Consider the following 17222-nt stretch of genomic DNA (forward strand, 5'->3'; position numbering starts at 1 on the left):
ACCGTAGGGAAGTGTATGCAGAAGGACAGACTATATATGCTAAAAGTTGTTGCTGATGAAAGCTGTCCCTGGGCAGTGTTTCTATTTCTGAGGCCTTGCACATTTTAGATGTGCTACCTATCTCAGGTCATGAGAAATCCAGCTGGATGAGAGACTAGGAAGAAACTTCCGATTAGCTGCCATGTGGAAAAAGCTGTTTGAGAAAAAAAAGGAGCATTTTAAGTGAATTGGGTGATACCATTGGAATTGGACAAATTTATTCCAAACCCCTCCAGCCAACACTTCCACAGTTCTGAGGGAGTTACAAGCAAAGACTTGAAAATGTTTGAAAGAAAGGGGGAAACTTCAAATGAAGACATGCATCAGCACCTGCTCTGAGCAACTCACAGATTTTGGTAGTGTGTTTTGGAAGTGACAAAAAATCTGTATTCAGCCAAGTGAACACAGCTTACAGTTACTGAAATGGACTTTGAACTTGACCCTAGGATTCATTACTCTTGGTGAACCTTAAAATCTATATTTAGCTGAACAGAGTGTTGCAGGTGCTTAGGTCCTCTCTGTTCATGCTATATAACTGTTAAAACATGCTACAATAGCAAAAAAAAAAAAAAGATACTAAAGAATTTCTGTCCCTATGTATTTCTGCAATTAGAAGGAGCAGGAAAATACATTGCTGTTCTGTTTCTGCTACAGTTGAAAAGATAGTGATGAGCCTGTGCTTGATATCAAGGCTCGCAAAGACTACTTCTCCTTAGAAACTTCAATTAAATTTCAATGGAAGAAAAAACCCTCAACTCGCAGCTGAGAATTTCAGGACAATTTGTGCATCCCCTCCTTTTTCTTTTTTTAAGGACATGATTTATTTATGAGAGAGCTGTGTGCTGTATTTACAAACCCAAGTTTTTATCCTTGGTGTGGTTTCTTTTTGGTTACAGAAAGTAGTTATCTGAATTGCTGGAATCCTTGGGTATCTGTATCTCCTTAAGCCTAGAGGTTAAAGACGCTCTGGATATTTCCAAGTGAAATCTGAGTTGTTAGGCTCTGAGGAGTTTGGTTTCTCAGTGCATATCAGGCAGAATTTGCCTATCTGGCATGAGAGAGTGAGTGAAAGAGTTACAGTGTTGGGTTATACTGTTGTGCACATTAACTTAAATCTTTTGTTTTTAATGAGCAGAAAACTTCAAAGTTCTAAAATGATGTAATGAGGGTTGCATTGCAAAGCTTGTGTTCTATCTTTGCAGTCTGCAAAGGTGTTGAAGGCAGAGGCAGGTTGACATCCCATTTGTGTTGGCTTCTGCTAGTAGGTAGGCTCTGAGCTGCTCTTGGTATCTTCTAAATCCCCCCGGAGGTATTTTACTGGTGAGCTTGTGTGCAAAATGCAAGGTTGTGATTTACATTCTAAATTTCAGTACAACACATCAGCCATACTAAGAGGTCTGTGCCTTGTCTAGACATCTGACAAACTATTACAGTCAGTCAGGGGGAAAAAAAAAACACATCTAGTTTTCGGTAATTCAGCCCCCAGTTGCTGCTGCTGTAGCTGCTAGATGGAATTTGCTTTCGAGCTTGATTCCTACCAGTTAAACATTGCTTCAGCTTGGAACTTTATACGTGCACTGAGCTTCTGGATGAGGTCAAATGCAGGGCAGCCAGTCATTTTATGCTGTCTAGCTCTGTCAAATTGTCTTACATGAATGTAATACTGCCTTGGTTGCATAAGTAAGAAAGCTGAAAAGATATAAATGTCAAGATAGCCCAGTTCCCACGGAAGACTGGTTTAGAACTGGAGCTTATATTAAAGCTCATGTTACTTAGTGGTCTAATTAAACTAGACAAGCCTTTATACCTGCCAAATGTATAAATAAAGTCTGTGACTGCATTGTGCTGACACAGCCCCTCGATAACAGCAATATCTTGTCAGGTGTTTTACTTCTTAAGGGAGTTCATTTTGGTGGGAGATAGTGCTTCCCTGGAGTGGCAAGCATTTTTATAGCAACAAATTATGAAGTCATGTGAAATTTGTTTCGCAGCCTGAAAGAATGATTTATTTACAGTACTATGTGGTACAGAACTCTCATCTCATCAATGCAAGCATCACTTCTTCTGCTTCTCAGTTGAATAAATCACACGTTAGCAGTAGCTGACATTTTGCATTGTTTTCCTAAGAAAGACATTTTTGATTTGCACTGCTTGATAGACTCAGCTTAATGCACTTTCCTTTTTGGGATTATGCCTTCTAATCTTTTATTTACACTGAATTTTTATTGAAGTATTTAGAAGTATATGTGCTTCTCAGTGTGCAATATGCTTGTAAATTTAATACTCGCTTTCATATTTAGGAAGAGTCCCACTTCCTCCAGCACATGAGCTGAAATCCAAGTGGGAAAACCTGCTGGGACCTGAATACGAAGTTATGGTATGTTATCTTTCAATAAACTACACTCATGTATGTTATTTCTTGAAATTACAGATCTGTGAGCTGAGCATTACAAGCTGTTTATAGAACAGTTTAGTGTTAGGAACAGATCGGTAACATCAAATTTTGTTTCCCATAACATCAAGGCTGAAATATAGGAGTGTTATAATAAGGTGTTTAGGTTTCTTTTCCTTCTGTTTATATAGATCCTATTGTTTTACAGGTACTAGATAGGAACAGTGATTTAAGAAAATAAACTGTCCTTTTAAATCTGCATCACAGCAGCCAATTAAAATAGGTGGCATTTTTATGATTTCATTTATTATCTGTTTGTTTTACTGTGCACTGAGAGAAAAAAAGACTCGGGGTAGAGATCCTGTGTTTCATGAAAAATCTTACAATTTGGTTAGAAGAATGAAAGAATTATTTTCAAAAGTGCTGGGAGAATAGGAAGTAATTCATGGCAGTGTAACTGTGGTGCTGGTGTCTATTAGATATTTCTTCACCTCCTATTAAATAATTGCCAAGCAAAAGATGGTTTTGATGAATTGTCATAAGGAGCTGACTGAAATTGTAATTCACTGCTGCTTTTCTGTGCTGTGTTAGCCACTGAGTCTAGATAAAAGACTCCAGCCAACGTTCTTTCCAAAGATTTAAAAAATTCTCACCACCACCACCAAGAAAATGCCCTGTTTGTCTTTGCAACGCTTGTCCATTTGATTTAGAGACACTTATTTTTACTACTTGGAGTAGCCATCGCTTCAGTCGCTCTCTGGAAGATTTAAAGTAGCTTTAAGAATTGCCTTGAGAAACTCACTTCTCTTCTTTCCATTAGCACTCCTTTAAGATCTGGAGTTCGTGTAAGATTATGTACATGATGCAATAAATCTGTTTGGCTGCCCACTTCAGTTGCTTGGTATTCCCATCCTTACATTTCAAGAGTCTGATATTACCTCCCTTAGTGCTATCGTGCTTCCCACAGAGGACGAAAACCTGCTTAGTTTGTGAAACTCTGTTTCTAATTCTTCTTCAGCTGCCGCCAGTAAAATGGCAGGAGTGAAAATGTTAATGATTGCTCCTTTCAAATAATAGAAGGAAACTATTGTGGCATCCCATTTTGAAAGTATTTTTTTGGTTCTTCCAGCTCTTGTTGTCTGTACCTACCTCTAGTCTTCCTTGGCTGTGATCATTAACAACATTTAGTTTGATTCAGCCTGGTAAGACAGTCTCTGTTTCACACTCTCCTCGCCTTCTACGCTTAGGTCCCAGGAAGTCACCCTGAAGGTGCCTGTGGGATTGAGTATTATTCTCTCTGAAGTATCTCTCTTCAGAGGAAAGTGTTTGAAGATTTGGTGTCACTCATAGCTTCTGTGTTTCTGATCCTTTGTGGTAGCAATGGAAGTTGCTGAGATCCTGCTAAAACAGAAAGAGATCCTGGAATTCTGTACAGGGATGTATGACTGTATGGTATTTGGTGTCAGGTACCTGAGCATAAGCAGTCAAGCTGAGGAATTATCAGCCATAAATTCATTTAGTTACAACTGAATGGACATGAAATGGATTCTGTCTGTCAGGAAAAATACCCTAAAACCTGGAAAACAAGGTGCTGGAAACCCTATTTAAAATCAAGCCAAAAGAAAAAGCTGGGGCTTAGTATTGTTTTGTAGACACTTTGTTAAACTAGACATTTTCACAGGAGCTTGAAGTTACCTGATTTTGTCCAAGGCTTTATATTTTCCAAATCCAACAAATGTAGCACTCCTCCCAAACAATTTCAGCTTCAGTGTCTTTAACTCCAACCCTGGGCCATAGATCACCACAAATGTCATCTGATTACATTTCAAATTGGAGTAAATAACCTTCTAAGGTTACAGTTAAATTATGTTAAGCAAGAACACTACAAGAAAACCTGTGGTGAATATAGTTGTTTTATTAATATAAAAAAATGAAGATACACTGAAGAGTTTTCTTGTCACTCTTAAATAATCCACTTTGCATGGAAATTTGGTAATTAAACTCATCTATTTCAAGCCATGTTAGAAACATGCTGCAGAAGATGGTGGCTTAGTCTACATGTTAGATGGCTGTACTTTAGCCTGAAGTAATAACTTAAGCTATCGTACTTTTCCAGTTCTGTTTGGCAAGTCAGTTTGGGTATTTGTGTCAAACATAATGGCATTTTGTGCTTATACAGGATTATTAAACTTGACTAAAATTGGCACTCGGGCTTCGGGAATAGGATAATGCTGGAGTCTGCTAATACTGCATAATCACCACGTTCCTAGTTGTAAATGTTCTATGTCGGAAAGATATTTGTTTTAAATTATTTTGCATCAATGTGACTTTGTTTTAGTACAGTTTATTTGGCTTATCAGGTTTTTTCCTGCCAGAATTCATCATTCTAGTAAAGGCTTTATTGTCATGCTATTGAAAAGTGTTCTGATGTACAATTTTTAGGTTGTGAATGTGGATACGCCCATTACAGATGATGCGGAGCTCCAGAAGTACTCAAAGGTATGTTAATATTGTGCAAGAGGTGAAGCATCTATATACTTGTGGGGATGTCTCAGTGAAGAAAGGCTGTAAACTCATCAGTCATGGGTTTGAGGGGATGTTCAGGATTAATGGGTTGCTCCTTTTACTTGAATATCCATAATTACCGGGGAACCAGAAGGGCAGTCAGTGTTTCAGTTTCAGTAATAAAAAGCCAGAAAATGGCCAAAGTGAAGGAGCAGATACTGCTGGTCATCTCTTCTCCCTAGGCTGCCATAATTTCTGCTTTCTTGTCTAGGTAGTGAATCAGTTTTGTGCTACCAGACCTAAGAAACAAATAGTTAGAGGCTCCCTAGAGAAAAATTCCAAATTAAGGAGGCCCATTGGGAAAGGGTAACAGAAAATTGGTGATTTCACCTTGCAGAAACAAGGTTGCCAGTATTATTAGCTATTCTCAGAGGATACTTCATGGATGTTTTCCATACCTCAAAGTAGTATAGCACCTAAAGGAATGAGACAGCTGATCTTGTGATGAGTTTTTATGGTCATTATGAGACCATATTTCATTCACGTTTGTTGAAAACACACCTTTTGGGTAGGATAGACTTTAGGTGGTACTTTCCTCTGCATTTTTTCCAATATGGTGAACTTAGAATAGAGTTGAAATTGCCTTTTCCCCCAAAGGGTAGATTGGTTGTTTTTATTTGTGCAAACACTTTGTATATGGACACTTGTGCTTTAATGCAGATGATGTCACTATGAAGACTTAATCATACTGTGTGCTTAGTTCAATTTGGTGAGCTACTGAGTCCTAAACATGTTTGTATTGTGGTAGATAGAGGTATCTACATTCTCATCTGTTCTTATCTTTTGGCAGCTGTTACCCATCCACACTTTGAGATTGGGAGTTGAGCTTGACACATTTGATGGGCATCACTATATATCATCAATTGCTTCAGATGGTCCAGCTGCAACACTTGGTCTTCTGCAACTGGAGGATGAACTTCTGGAGGTAAAACCAAAACAACCCCCCCAGAATAGATGTATTTCCTGTTTGCTTAGCCTTCTTAAATGCTTCCATTAAATTCTAGCCTGGCTGCTGTGTGTGCAGTAGTAATCTTCTCAACTTGGTTGTAGGGGCAGAGTAGTGCTTTGGAAGTCACATTCATTTTCTTCAGTCTTTCATTCCTCCTTTGAGGAGGAAATGACAAAATGTCAAATTCTTGTGACCTCTTAGTGACTTCATGGGGTTTCTTTGTGAAATGTTTTGAGTTACAAGGGCACAGATAATACTTGTGTTGAATGTGTTTGTATCTGCTGTCCTTATATTTAGCTCAGTCTTTTGAGCAGTTTGACTTCAGCTTTTATGGTGGATAATCTTTCTTAATATTTGTCACTCCTAAAAAATTTACAATAGTCTCAGGAATAGTGGTTTCTGTTACACATTTATAACTTGCCTGTTGAGTGTTGAAAGACATTTGTGTGTACTAACAAGTACATCAGTTTGTTTAAATATGTATTAAGTGGTTGGTACTGGGTCAGCTTTGAAGTTACTGGAATCGGACCAGACCTATTTGCTCCAGAAAAATATTTATCTGATATTATTAAAATAATACCTGTTTTGTTTGTTTGTATGTGTATCTGTGAGAATCTCAGCCTACAAGTGAAAAGACATTAATTTCCTATGGAATACCTGCTCTTTGTGGAGTATTTTGAATTTGAACCTGGATGCAAAGAACATTTAATTGACATAAATGGAAACAGAATTATGCCTTCTGAAAGATTAATTTGTTGGGTGTACAGCTCTCTTGCTTTTACTTGTTGTTCATCCTTTAACATCAAAAATTCATACTGTATCACTAAGACCTAAAACATTTTCTTCAGTTATTGCTTAATGGAGGAAATCTTGATTCCGAAAGGAAGGGATTAATGGAATACTGGAAGTGTTGTATGAATTCTTCAGTCACTAAACAAAAAAATATATACAAATAGCAATAATGTAGGGCTACAGAGTAACTTAGGACACTAATTTTATATATTTAACAGTTTTACTTATTACTGTGTACTTACAATTAAGTTCAGGTATGTCCAGACCTAGTGAGCATAAATTTTTTTCTACTCTGTAGCTGGAAAAAAAACCCTCAACAAAATAAAAATGTGTTCTGGGGCTAAAGCTCTACATGCCAGGTTTAGCCCAGGGTATGTTCTTGCAGCCAAGTTATAAATCCCCTTAAGTAGGGGTTTACAGTGGAAAAAGTGACAGCCCCTTCCCCCAAACAAGCTGCCTGATACAGTTGGGATTAAAATGTGATCAGCAAGGAATTTTTTTTTAATATATAGTGAGGTTGAACATGGATTATTTTTAATGATGTGTTTGAATTGTGATAGAAAGCATGGCATTTTCTCCCCCTCCAATTTTAGCTAATTTCATTGTGCTCTTTTTTAGAAGTAAATTGCTTCCTTGTGTCCTTCTACTTTTGTTATAAAATTTCACTCACTCCTGTTTGGTTGCTCAACTAACTGGAGTGGTGTGGTGAGTGAAGGGGGTGGAGTGTACCTCATGTGGTTAGAGGCTGGTGTCTGGCAGCTGCAGAAGAAGAAATGGGAGTCCCTAGGTCTGCTTGGGAGTGTGTGGTAGCTCTTCTCCATCAATCACAGTTTGCTGAGAAGTGCTGGTAACGTTCCACCACACTGCCACTCTCAATCCATTAAAAAATCCTTACGCGTAGATCCTTCTGCTTAAATAATTAACTAATGGATTAGCCTGATAGCTCAGCAGTTGTTGTAATTCTTACAGAAAAAGCCCGTAGCAGTTTGTGTTGCCACGTTGGAGGCCTGTTACACCACTCTGAATTTTTCTCCTTGGCTGAGAGGAACCCTGTGTTTCCCAGCAGTTTCAGCTATATTTACTTTGTAAAAAGCACAAAAGAAAAAAAAGTGGGGGAAAATAGAAGAGATCAGGAAGAAAATGGTGGCTCAAGTGAGATTGCTGTGTAGTCTTGCACAAGATTGAGTCCCTCTAAGGAGCAGGGAGATTTGGAAAGTACATGGTGAGGAACTGTCTCAAGTACACATATTCAGAGGTGTGTACATGTATGTTGTGTATTTGTGTGCTGTGTTTTCTAGGGTCAAATGTGGGTTCATCAAATGAGCATTGCAATTTGGGTATGGAGTGAAGTAATGAAGAGAATCTTCAATTATCCCTACTTTGCTTTGGTTCATGTTGAGGAGTGGACTTGAATGATGTGTACCAGATTCCCAAACCAGTGGTTGCACTCCAGGGACTTTGGATGTTGAAATACCTTGAAAGGAATCCCTGAAACACAACAGATGTTAAAATTGAGTCCATAGCACTAATAGCCCTTGCTATCTGAGGGCTGCACTGCTCATCAGCATGGATGATGGTCACATCCATGACACCTTCTGATGTTCTGCTTTCCTCATACTTAAGGAGACTGCTATGGTGCAAACAGAATCATGTCATAAAATTAAAGATCATCTAGATCCAAAACCTTTGCATGGGCAGGGGCATCTCCCACTAGATCAGGTTGCTCTGAGCCCCATCCAACTTGCTCTTGAACACTTCTGAGCATGGGGCTTCCACAACTTCCCTGGGCAACCTGTTCCGGTGTCTCACCACCCTCATAGTGAAGAATTTCCACCCTCATGACATTGCAGGTTATAAAACACAAAAAAGAGGATGAATCACTGTAGTTTTATTTTCCTGAGGAAGTACAACTGCAGTATCCCATGTTTAAAGCAGCATTATTACCTATCTATCTATCTACCTATCATATGTTTTTTTCTTAATCTGTGGTTTAAAACATCCATTAACAACAGCCTTATGGTCCTCTGTTGTTACTTGGGATGGTAAGCTTTGACCTTTGTCAGGGTTTTCTGATTAATTGCTTACTGTCATTGTTTTTTTTTCTTTGCTACATAAACATTTGTGCATGTTTTCTGTAGGATCTATTTTAGTTTCAACCTGTTAGTTTCATTTTAAACAACTGACAAAGTTGTGCTACTTCGGACTTCAAGTGTTTGGTTAGAGCCCAAAACCTCTAACCCTCTAAATTTGGGAAAATTACATTTGTATCTTTTTTGAAGTCATAAGCCTAATGCTAAAGAAAATCCCCAACAAAGAAATGGGTGGAAATGAAAAAACAATGGTAGGGAAGATTTAGGCTAGGAAAAGCAGGGAGCAGAACACAGGTGAGAGGAAGCTGAAGAGAGCAGAGCCAGGATGAAGAATTGCAGATGAAGTTCAAACTCCTACAGTAATGCCTGCAGGTTTTGCCAGGATCCCTGAGGTATAACTTGACTTTTACATTCAGCTGGGGAAAGACATGTTGGCAAAAAATGAAAACCTGGATGGTCTCTTTTAAATGAATCTTAATGTGGATCTGTGTTTCTGCTTCTGTGCAGGTAAATGGGGTTCAGCTGTACGGAAGGTCCCGCCGAGAGGCAGTCACGTTTCTGAAGGAAGTGCCACCCCCCTTTACACTGGTTTGCTGCCGACGGCTTCTTGATGATGGCAGTGAGTCTCTTGTGGATGAACCCACCATGGGAGTTCCCCCTCCTGAACAAAAGGTAGACCTCTTCCCCTGTCATTCAGTTTTGTGAAAGGACAAGGACTCTTTGAAAAAGTAAACGCATTTCTGAGAAACTTTCGAAGGGCAGTGTTTCTGTTTTCCTTTGGTTGTTTGAGTCAGACCACTTTTCAGTCTTTAACATTTCCTAAAAAACTAGAGTTACAGGAGATAGTTTTGTATTACACTGTCATATAAAGCCGCCTTTGCCATTCACCTTGGTCTTGTAAGGGACAGTTGGTGTTTCAGTGAAAGATACTTCATGTTTGCAACACTGGTACTGGTACTACAGTTTATACAGGTTGGTCATGAGAAACTTGGTTGTACTATAAATACCAGGAAGGTAAATCACCAAGCTAGCATGCTGACTGTATACATCCCATTCATCATTTGTACACTTAATAGGCGAGTGAGAGCTCTGAATGATACTAAATCACGTCCTTGCCACCATTAGCTGATTACTTCCATGTTCTGAGTAGGTTTTTATAGAACTGAAAAAAAATGAAACTTAATGTTTCTTTCCATTTAAAGCTTGGAAGTCTTAACTAAAGCTTGGCACTTGTAATGGTTGTTCCTATTTACAAAAAGTCTTGACTCTCACCTTTTCTGATATTTTCTGATCTGTTTTCCTCTAAGGCAGAGATTTAAACAAGAAATATGGATATTTCATGGAAGAATAAGGTGTACAGCATGACACCTTTTTGTGAAAGACCCTTTCTGTTGCAACAGAACTTGTTCCACTGTGGTTTTTGATGTTGCATTTTGCTGAACATTTTCTATATGCATCCAGTCACTTGCACATCTTTGCCATAGATATTGAGTGAACAGAGGTTGTGTTCTCCCTAAAGCAGTCTCACAATATTTCTGCTTTCTTTTTTCAAAATTATCAAGGAAGAGTGTGTGGAAGAAAAATGCTTTCCTTTTGCCTACAGTGCTCTGTGTAATAGGCATATTTGTCCAAAGAAATAAAGTTAAAGCAGTGTGAAGTTAATGGTGCAAGATTGTAATGTTTTTCTTGGGACACTATGCATTGGTATTTTGTAAAGATTGTTATTGATAAAATGGCAATAATGTTAAAACATACATTTTAAGTTAGACAACATAAGATGAAGGTAACTTTTTGGAAGATGTATTTATGAAGCTGTCCTTACCCAAGAAAATAGCATAACTGTAGGTCTTTATTTCATACCTTAGCACAAAAATTGGGAAAGAAACTGCTTTTTCATATTAGATACTATTTATATAGTTACAATAAAAGGAATTTTTGTTTGCTTATTTAATGCCACGAGTATCTGATGTGCCTGATCATTGGGTATTTCTATTAGCTGTCTGTGCTTAAGACTTTTATGCTAAGATATTTATTTTTCCTTTATGCATCTAATGGGACAGCTGAAGTTCATCAACATGTAACAGGTTAGTAATACTGTAACAACTAATTTGACTAATATGTGGTTATTTGTATACCAGGTTGGGCTCTGATGCTCAAAACATGTAGGCCTGGTCTCAGGAGAGTATCCAAGGCAGCAAGCTGGAGAAAACTGGATTGTTAATGACCACTGAAGTCGTAATTCCATAAAAGGTTATATTTTAGGGCATGTATGAGCCATTAATAATCAAGATATTGAAGGAACAGTGTTTGTAAAGAGCTGAAAGAATAGTATTTGAACTAGAGCTTTTATTTTCCAGGTGAAACCAGAGGAAGACATTAATCCTAAGGAGGAAGAAGGGGAATTAGCATTATGGTCTCCTGATGTGAATGTTATTCAACTGGAGAAAGACAAAAATGGTTTAGGATTCAGCATTTTAGACTATCAGGTATACTTTTCTGTATAACTAAATACTAAAAATCCTTTTGATCCTTTGTCTTGTATAGTGACTTAAAATGTTTTGTGATGTTGATTACTGAGTAATTGACTTGGCACTTGGGCCTAGGACTGTTTAGGGAAAAGAAATTTATTTTGATGCCAACTGTCTAAAGTATAGAGTAGAGCTTGTTCTAAACCAGTCTGATTATCAGATGTGATAAAGTGCAAAATCTTTTATCAAACTCCACCTCATAACTCTTGAGTTTAGTGGCTAAATGTTGGGGGAGGTTGTTTTTTTGTTTATTTTGTTGTAACTTGGAATGACTTTTCAACTATGAGAGTGCCAAGTGTCTGTAAACGCAAATTTGCTTTAATACACTTATCGAATTTATTAGTATGAGAAAAGAATTTGAAGAACCTGATTAATAATTTTTCAGTTAAGCTTTTCTGCTTAAACTCGTAGAACAGCATGCCAGAGAGATGGGTAGAATTTTTGGAGTGAGGGAGAAGGGGACAGGGAAGCTGACTTTCAGAAGTCATTCATAGCTGAAAACCTTTCCTCTCCAAGAAGAACCATCTTGGGGGTGGTTTTATACTTATTTGTTAAACTTGGAAATCCACAGACAAGTCTTTAATTGGGGGGAAATTCTAATAAGATTAATCTTTCTTTCAAAAATATTGGCTTCTATTAAAGATATAGAAACTCTTGAAATCTGCAGTCAGGATGAAATCTTAATGTTTGTAGTCAATGTGATATATTTTTAAACCTCTAGTGATCGTATTTATAAGGAAATAAAATAGCTGGATCACTCTGCCTAATAATATACACATCACAGCTGAATGCTGCCTAAACATTGTACTTCAATAAAATATGTTCAACTGTTGTGCAGAAATGTCAAGTGATACAAAATTCACTTTGTGATACAATAAGGCATGAATTCGGAACAAATTAGAATAAAAAATATTTGAAGTATTATGCAAAACCATTAATTCTGTATTTTACCAGTGTGAGTTAAGATTACTGAAAATAGATCCTGTTAGTCGTTTTCGCTGACACATGTTGTGTTGCAGTGCCAGCTTTACTGCAGAGTTGCTAGGAGTCTTTGCAGAGCAGTATACACAGATTTGCTTTTAAGTTCTCATATAATCAGAATTAATGAAGGCTTTAATAACAGGCTTTTTATTTACTTATTCGCAGATGCAAATACATGAGCAATGTTGTGGTACTTTCAGCTAAATTTAAATACATTCTAATCAATTCTAAATGAGTGGTAAACCACTTAATCTCAGATCTTTATAATTTCAAGATCTTTATGTATAAAGTATGCTCTTTTGTTTGGGATTTGCCTCTTAGATCTTTTGCACTTTTCATCATCTGCAGATTAATTTTTATAGAGAGATATTTGTGACTGTATGTTTATGTAAATACATCCATCACATCTTGAGTGCAGGGCAAAGAAAATAAATAATTGTCCATGCTAGATTGAAGGCAGAAGGAAAAAAAGTATGTGGTTCCCAGGAGACTGTTCAGAATTCCTCAAGCAGATTTGCTGAGAAGGACAAAATTACAGTGAAGTGTTTAATTGTGGCTTAAAGGACCTGGAGACCTAATTGTGTTTTCTATATTTCTTTTTCTTCTTCATGAAAAAAATGGAAGTAGTTTGGTTTTGTTTTTTTTAGATAAACAGCTTTATGTATTTACATGGAGATGCATCAGTGGAAGGACCAACCTTTCTAGGCTCCCATTAGTGTTGATGGAGGCAGGGTGGTAAGGAAAAACTTCAGGAGAGGTGATTCTGAGAAGGCCTGTTTGTGGTGCTCAGAATTACACTTCTAAGGACTGACTCTCTGACTGTTACTGAAGTTCAAGGAAACTTTGGCGTTGTGTACCCAACTTGGGAGTGCTGTGACTGTATTCTGGGTTTTAAAGAGAGAATTATTTCTGTAGCTATTGCTTGAAATGGCACTATAGAAATATCTGTAGGACTTCAGGGAGATCAGCTGGAATAGTAAACTAACATTAGAGAAGAAACAATGACAAATCACTATTATTCCATTTTACTTTCCCCCCACACACACACCAAGTTCTGATTAACACCCTGGAAATGCTACTGCAGTACCAGTGTATACCAGCCCATTTCAGTCGTTTCCTCTGAGGGGCTGGTGGCTGTTATCTGTAGTGTTTAAGAACCCCTGAAATCCTGCTCATCCAGATGTGCTCACTCATGACAGTGAGCGATGCCAGATACACTGCAGAAGTGGAAGAATGCAAAGCAATTAGAGACCAGGCTGCTTACAGCACTGTGGAAGTTTCTTCCTACCACTTTCCATTCATGTTTGGTGTTTGTTTTGAAGCACGAGGCTTTTTACCTTTTGATGATAGAATTAGATGTGGTGCTGACTATCCTCATGGTATAGAATTTATGATATTTGTTGCTTTGTTTTCTCAAAACTGATCACATACTTGGCAGAAAGTGTGTTGTGCCTCAGTTGTCTGAAATGCTGCACTTCCAAAATCATGCTCTGAAAAACAGTATTAATAAAAGTGCTTGAGGAAGAATAGGAATCTGAGTATGTAGAAAACTGAATGCTGAGATTGAGAAATTATTACTCTGGTATATTAATTTTTAATGGGATGTCTTTCTAATAATGTTTCATCTATCAAGTAAATGATAAGCATATCCCAAGTGACTTGCAGGATATTCCCAGAAATGTACAAGCATAATTCCAATGCCTATATATTTTAGTGAACTAATTACAAATTAATTATACCAATTATGCGTAATCAATAGTATTTCTACTTTGTCCTGTGTTTTCTCTTGTCTGTCTTTAGGGATTTAAATGCTTAAAACAGAGCTTTCCTTTTTTTTTTTTAAACAAGGTCCTCTTGGAAGGACTGTTCACATGCTCCCAAACTTTGGGATGCCATTACTGAGTAGACTGACCCTTTTTGATGTGACAGAACTGTGATTACATAGGATACTTTCCAGCTTCACACGATCACAATGCATTAAAAAAATACCTTTTTTCCCCTTCGTTGAATGTCCTGATTTGTAATTATGCAGTAGGAAATCTGAAATCTTTGAGACTGCTGCTTTGTGAGCAAGGTCAATACTTGGTGAGAGGGGAGATGGCTGGGGAGGCTGATCCTGAGTATTCTTGAAATTATCGGTTCCACTGGGTTTTTTTTCTCCCGGTGCAATGACTTACTTCAATAAGGAACATTGAAGAGGTCTTAAAATGAAATCTTTGCTGTGTTTTTCTCTTGTCACCACTGTGTTGGGATCTTGTCAAAGCTCTTAGGCTAGGCTTTGCTTTCTCTTGGTAAAGCTGAGATGAAAAGCCTGAAGAAGGAGCAGCAGCAGCTGTGCCAGCAGGCTGGGCGTGCCAGGGGCTCCCCTCAGCTCATAACACAGGGTGCTCAGCAGAGATCTGAGGAGCAACGTGCTCTGCTGGCGAGTCTGTCTTGAGCAGGGACCCTGCCCCCTTTTGGCCATTAAAAAGGTGTGCTGTTCGGTCTGCTGGCCAACTTCTCCGTGAAGTAATATACTCTACCTCCCTTAATTTCCTTGTAATTTCACTTGGAGAAGTTGTTCTCTGTTTCACCTCCTAACTAACTTTTATGTAGTGTTGCTGGCACAGTTAGCGGCAAGTGTGTTTTGATGGTGGGTGAGGGACCCAGTGCACTGTTTGTAGAGTGCTTTGGGATCATCTAGGATGCAAGAAGCCAGGGCAAGCCTATTTATTGTTCTTTGTCAACAGACATTAAAGCATCCAGCTTAGCAGTAACTGTCTAGCCTGAAGCTAAACCTCCTAGCCAGCAAGTCAAGAGCTAAGCCATTGTTATTGAGACCAATCCTTTTTCTTAGAAAGCAATGGAAAGGGAAGAGGGCATGGTATGTCACCAGGTTAAAACAGAGCAATGCTGTATAAAAATTACTGTGATCCTTGGGCCATAGAGGAAGAGGAAAGAAAAATCCCACAAAATGAAGACTTACAGAGAAAAAAAAAATCACAATAGTATAAAAGATACATTGATGGCCTTGAAATGGTGTTTACCAAAGGCCTGATGCATGCAGGCACAAAGATTGTCAGTAATGTTTTACAGAAATATTGGAAAAACCACAGGTAGCTGAATTGCAGATTTCTTGAGGCAGTATTGACCAGAAGGTAGCTTGAATGGTCTGATGAGCTTTTATCAAATTAAACAAAAAGCTGAATGGACTTTATGTGGAGCCTAATTTACTGTGCTTTGAAGTCAGAGTATTTTAAAGACACTGTTTTAAAGTACGTGAAACTGGAGGGGGAGAGGGTTGGAATAGAGAGGGTTGACATCTTACATAGCCCTTAGGAACACGTTTCTCTCCATCTGTGCTTGAAAGGTAAGTCCCCAGTGTCAGGGTGCTTTAGTATAGTACCTGGCTGCCCTATAGTACCTGTGGGGCTTTAGGAGCCCATGGGCTCACCTGCTCCAAGTAGACAACATGGGTGTAAATATCTACCCATGTATGGAAGGAGTAACAGGCATTTTAGAACTGTTAGGAGTTCAGCTTCCCCAGCCCTAAAACAGCATGAAGTGTGCTGTCCTTCATCAGCCTGGGCCAGCACCCAAGGAGTTCTCTAGCAATAAGAATTCCACAGACACCTTACTCCTGGGCTTATCTTTATTATAATTAGACATTTTTTTCTTGCTGTTGAACTGAAGTTTTTGTTGGTTTTTTTTTTTGCTGTGGGGAGCACAGGGAACAATTGTTTTCTTTTTTATAACAAAATCACTGCATAGTTGCTCACAGTAGGAAGTGAAACAATTTAAGTGTCTCCAAATATCTTTCCTCTTTATGCCCCCCAAAAACAGGCTCCAGATGTAGTTATAAAAAAAAGTAAAATGACTTCTTATTTGTAGAAGGAGTATTCAACTAGGTATTTTTTTTCCTTGCTTGAACTGTTCAACTGAGATGCAGGCTGGTATGCTTTGACATGTTGCTGGCTAAACTTTTGCCTACTTGTGATAATTTGAGCTTTGTCTGTCTTGTGATAGGTTTGCTATGAACAAAGAAGCACATTCAGGTCCTTGTTAAGCACGTTTTCACCTGATCATGTGATGGAAACCTGTGGCTTACTGGCAAAATCTGCACAGCTGTATTAACGAGCAATTTTACAATGGCTATCAGCTTGGTTCTGAGAAAACTGATAAAGGCAGCTTTTCTCCCATCTCTTTGACCCATCCATATTCATTAACATCAAAGTTCTCTAAGCTTCAGTACCAACTGTGTTGGTACTCATCTCACAGAGGATTTGCTTCTCTACCCCTATGGGAAAGTTCTGCATCCTTTAAATCATATGAAGCTGCTTCATTTTTAATAGTGTGTCATGAATTGAATTCAGTGTAGCTTTTTGAAAAATTCTCTTGGAGTTCAGCTTAAATACTACTTTTCAGGACCAAAGAACCGGTGAATGCAATTGAGCACATTCCTGGTCAAGTTTCTAGGGCGTTCATGGTTAGTGGTTTCCAAAACCTCAGTACTAAAAGCATTGGGAGGCCAGAAACCACTTTTATTAAGAAATCAAAGAGACCGTGTATCTCAGCATGAGATACAGATACACAGGAATAGCTTGCTGAGGTGGAAAAGCTGGAGAACGTGGATGCAGGAAGTTACATTAGGGCTTGGGTATGCCCTGATGCTGGGGGTTTTTTTGGGGTGGTCATCAGCTTGATTCTTTAAGTGAGAAGAAGGAATGTCATGTACAAAGAGGAGTGGGATATCCTAAGGGTGGCCTCTTATAAGCTGCAACAGCCATGGCTTTGGATAATACTTGGGTTTGCAGAGAAACTGGAGCACTACTGAGAACATCTGTTTATCTTTGCTTTGTCTCATATCCTTGAAATAAATATGAAGCATTATTATTATTATTATTATT

The 17222-nt window shown here is 38.3% G+C and overlaps 1 protein-coding gene across 1 annotated transcript in view; it reads left to right on the forward strand.

Moving 5' to 3' along the window:
• The window catches only part of INADL (InaD-like (Drosophila)), a 143166-nt gene that overhangs the window by 20126 nt on the left and 105818 nt on the right, over positions 1-17222 (forward strand). The window contains 5 exon segments of the mRNA XM_010007958.1: positions 2340-2416; positions 4874-4930; positions 5787-5921; positions 9335-9499; positions 11185-11313. Coding sequence (XP_010006260.1) covers positions 2340-2416; positions 4874-4930; positions 5787-5921; positions 9335-9499; positions 11185-11313 — 563 coding nt within the window.

Source organism: Chaetura pelagica, unplaced genomic scaffold (genome assembly GCF_000747805.2).
Source record: "Chaetura pelagica isolate M959 unplaced genomic scaffold, ChaPel_1.0 scaffold212, whole genome shotgun sequence".
Lineage (NCBI taxonomy): Eukaryota > Metazoa > Chordata > Aves > Apodiformes > Apodidae > Chaetura > Chaetura pelagica.